The sequence below is a fragment of the Myiozetetes cayanensis genome, unplaced genomic scaffold, assembly GCF_022539395.1.
Source record: "Myiozetetes cayanensis isolate MyiCay16 unplaced genomic scaffold, myiCay2020 scf17, whole genome shotgun sequence".
In the NCBI taxonomy this organism is placed as follows: Eukaryota; Metazoa; Chordata; class Aves; order Passeriformes; family Tyrannidae; genus Myiozetetes; species Myiozetetes cayanensis.
In genome coordinates, this window is record NW_026087378.1 from 17570204 (window position 1) to 17574346 (window position 4143).

Here is a 4143-nt window from a genome sequence, read left to right on the forward strand (position 1 = left end):
GACAGAGGGCATTTCCTCCCTGGCTGAACGTGCCCAGGGAACCATCCTACAACCCCAGAGACAGCCACCAAAATTGATCCTGTCCCACGAGCCCGAGGGAGGGAGCACTTACGGGATCATGTCATTCCCTGGCAGCTGCGAGTGCAGGAGATAAGGACAGGAACAGCCTCTGCTCAGTGGTCACCCTGTTCCCCCCCGGGTTTCCCTGTGCCAGGTCAGCCCCCTGAGCCATGAACAGCTCCGTGCCTGGCAGCCAGCTGAGACCCCCCGAGCCGCAGGACGTGGTCGTCACTCCCGTGTCCATCGCCAGGACGGTGACGAGGAAGGCGGACGCGCTGCCCATGATCTCGGTCATCGTGGTCATCTTCGTGCTGCTGGCCGTGCTCATCATCCTCGTGGTGCACTTCGGCCCCCAGCTCCGCACCGTGCACATCACCCTGTACCACGAGCCGCTGCCGCAGGACCTGGACAGAGGCGTGCACCTCATGCACTGGAAGCAGCTGGACCCCCAGGGGAAGTGGGATGTGCCTGGCATGGATCTGGCTGGAGTGAGCTGCCAGTGCTCCTGCAGGCACCACCTTCCCGGCGGGAGCGCTGAGCCCAACGTCATCGAGGTCACGTACCTGTGACACGGCCCCGGCATGCCTGAGGCTGCGTCCCGCTGGAAGAGCTGTGACTGGGTGGCAGTGTATCCCGAGACCCACCGGCTCCCAGGCAGAGGCTGTACCTCCCTAGGTCTGTGTCTGGCCCCAGGAAGGCTCAGCCAGGAGATTCAGTGTCACTGCAGTGAGCCCTCACCTGCCCTCAAAGCCCAACCTGGGGGTTGGCGCTGTCCCCACGCAGGAGTTGGGTCCCAGCCCGGGCTCTGGGGCTGGGTCAGCCCTCATGGGACAGCATTAGCATCAGTTCTGGCTTTTCTCACCCTGGTGTCACCTGTCCCACACTGCCCGGGAGTGGCCAGGAGAGCTGGCTTGGTCCTTGTCCCAGCTGGGGAGCTCTGGGGCTCTGCTCAGCCTCTTGGCAGGAGCTGGAAGTTACATCATCTGGAATTGTTTCCCCGATGAAAGATGTTTCCACGTTTACAGTGTCCTCATTACACCATTTATATGGCACAGAGAAGCCTCCAGCTCCTCTTTTCCTCTGTGCCACAGCCCCTTTTCCTCTGTCAGAGGGCTGGAACACCATCCTCCCCCCTGGTAGCCCTGGCAGCTGGCTCAGCCCTTGGGACAAACAGCCAGAGGAGAGGAGAAGAGGCAGGTCCTCAAACTGTGTTGGTGGAGCCAGTGAGGTGTGGGAGAGAAGAGTGGTGACACAGCAGAGGCAAAAGAGGTGATAATGGCACATCACATCTGGCTGAACATCTGGAGGTGTTGGCACCAGAGGAGATGGACAGAGACTGCAGCACCTCTGTACAAAGGGACGGGGAGACCTGAGGTCATCTTTGCTGAGGTCATCCTCACTGTGATCATCCTCACTGTGGTCATCCTCACTGTGTTCATCCTCACTGTGGCCATCCTCACTGTGGCCATCCTCACTGTCCCCAGCCCTGGTTGCTGTCCCTGGGCCAAGGGCAGCTCTGCTCAGGGCATGGGGACTCGGGTGGTTGGAAGCAACCAGGCACATCCCAGCCAAGGAGGGAGTGATGGTGGGGTTGGCACAGTCAGCCACGGGGAGGAAGATGTTGATGTGACTCCATCACCCTGGATAGAAGCCCTTTGAGGTGGCACAGAGGGAGCAGATGGAGAGATGAAACCTCCTGAGCCCTGGAGGCTCCTGGTGGTATCAGACTGTGGTACCTGTTGAGCCCTGGGGGTCCTTCTGCTGCTGGAGGCACCGGGCATCTCTTTGGCCTCAGTTGTTCCTTACTTGGTGGAAGCTGCACAGCAAGGCCTGTCTTCAGTGCAGGGCTCAGCAGACACTCCTGGGGAGGCAGCACAGCCCCTGGGATCACAAGGATTTGTGCTGCTCAACAGTCCCAGCAGTCAAAACATGGTTCCCAACCTCTCCCCTTCCCACAAAAGCCAGGCCCGTGCCCACCCTTGGCTGCATCCCCAGCACAGATCCCTCTGTGCACAGGTGGACAAGAAATGGGGCTTCACCTGTTCCTCCAGGCACTGGGAGGATTTGTGACATGGCAGATGCTCCATCATCCCTCCTCTCACTTATTTCCAGCTCTTTTCTCACTTACTTTAAAGCTGGGTAGTGGTTGGACTTGCTGGAAACTTTCAGTCTCAACAATAAACATAATTTATACTACTTTTGGTGGGGGGGGATATTTTCTGTTTTGATTTTTTTTCCTTTTTGTTTTCCAGAGATGATGGTGCATTATCAGCTTTCCCACTCCTGAGGTACAGGAGATAAGAGCTGTCATTTCCATTGAAAATCAGAGTCCCACCCCCTTTGCATGTCAACACAGGGCTTAGTTTGTAATGTGTACATCCCTAATTAGCACCCCCTGAAGAGATAATCACCTTCCAAGGATTTCTGCTTATTAAGACATTTTCCCCTGTGAGGGTGGGCAGGCCCTGGCACAGGTTGCCCAGAGAAGCTGTGGCTGCTCCATCCCTGGAAGTGTCCAAGGCCAGGTTGGACGGGGTTTGGAGCAACCTGGGCTGGTGGAAGGTGTCCCTGCCCAGGGCAGGGGGTAGGACTGGATGGGCTTTGAGGTCCCTTCTCACTCCAACCATTCCATAACCTCTTCAAATAACATCTGTAGGTTGGGGTAACCCACACCAAGGGTCTGAAAGCTGAAGGACCCACCTACAACCCTCACAGGATCTGCACTGTGGCCCCCAGACAGGCTGCACCCAGCTCTTGGGGACGCTTGCAGGTGTCACCCAGCCAGGGTGAAGCAGGGGAGTTGTCACCCAGCTTTTGTGGCTGTGCCATTGGGGATCAGGAGCAGTTGGGATCAAGACAAAACCTTTAATGGGAGAAACGGGAGCTTTCGTGGCAGCTCCCACTGAAGGACAAGCACAGCAGGGAGCCGGTGTGTTTAGAATTAAAAGATTAAAACAGTCTAAATATTAATAAAGAGAGAGATAAAATGGGTAATTATTGCTGGCACTCATTGATTTGCAGCCGCTGGGGACTCGTAAAGGTCTGATTTATGTCGAGTTGTGCCGTGGCCCAGATCCATCACTTGGGGGAACCCACTGCTGTGCTTGTTTTTCAGGTATTTCAGGCTGTCAAACCAAAAGCAAATAAAACTGGTGGTGCTGATGGGGCTCCAGTGGGCTCCCATTTGTCCTGTGCTCTGATCCTTGCAGCCCAGCAGCTGCCGGCAGCCCCTTCTACACCAACATCTCTGCAAAGATGTACTGAAGTCCCAGCCTTCAAAATTTCTTCCATGTATTTCATTTGCAAATAGATATTTAGATATAATCTTTTGGAATACAGGAAAGAAATTACTGTAAGGCTTAGAATAGCAAATTAAATCATACAAGCAAGTGACAATATGCTGCCAGATTTCTCCTCCGGAAGGACATCAAGGGTCAGATCTCAGCTCTGCTCCTCATTGCTTTCTCCTGCACAATAAAACATCATTTTTACAGATTCTCCTTGTTTCTCTTTGTCCAGCTCTCAGCTCATAGAATTGGCTCTTTCCAGCACAGGGCTTTATAAAACACATCAGGGTCTGTGAGCAGCAAAGCTGTGCATGACATTACCATAACATTATTCCTCTCTATTCAAACACCCAGCCTGTCCCAATTTACTTCACTTAAAACTTTCTTTCCCTCCTAAATAATAATCCTTTTATGAACACAGAGCAACAATAACTCTCCTTATCATCCCCTCTGCACAGGGCAGCTCCTGGAGCACCCCAAGCAGCAGCTGCAGAGGTTTTGCTTTGCTCAAAGCCAGGTTTGTGCCTTGGGAAGCTTTTGGGAGCTGCTGCACTGCCCATTAACTCTGCCCTGATCAGGGACTGCCTGCACCCCCTTTTATTCCCCTTCTAATTAGGGTGTTGCACCTTCATAACCTGGTGGTTCCCCGGAGGGTTTAGTTGGGGGTCGCAGCGGGAGGGAGGGCGGGGTTTGGAGGTGACTCTGCTCGTGATGCCGCGGGGTTGCCTAAAATTGTGCAAAATTGAGGGCAGCACCGAAAAATTGTGCAAAACCGAGGGAGGCACCCAAAGCACCC

At 54.4% G+C, this 4143-nt stretch overlaps 1 protein-coding gene across 1 annotated transcript; it reads left to right on the forward strand.

Annotated features, from left to right (window-relative positions):
• The first annotated feature begins 230 nt into the window (after positions 1 to 230).
• Positions 231 to 629, forward strand: SMIM33 (small integral membrane protein 33). Its single transcript, XM_050312361.1, has one exon. The coding sequence runs from the start codon at positions 231 to 233 to the stop codon at positions 627 to 629; it is 399 nt and encodes a 132-aa protein (XP_050168318.1).
• Positions 630 to 4143: the final 3514 nt, after the last annotated feature.

Bases quoted from the DNA above. Each gene is read 5' to 3' on its own strand.
- SMIM33 (XM_050312361.1), top strand. From the start codon at position 231: ATGAACAGCTCCGTGCCTGGCAGCCAGCTGAGACCCCCCGAGCCGCAG.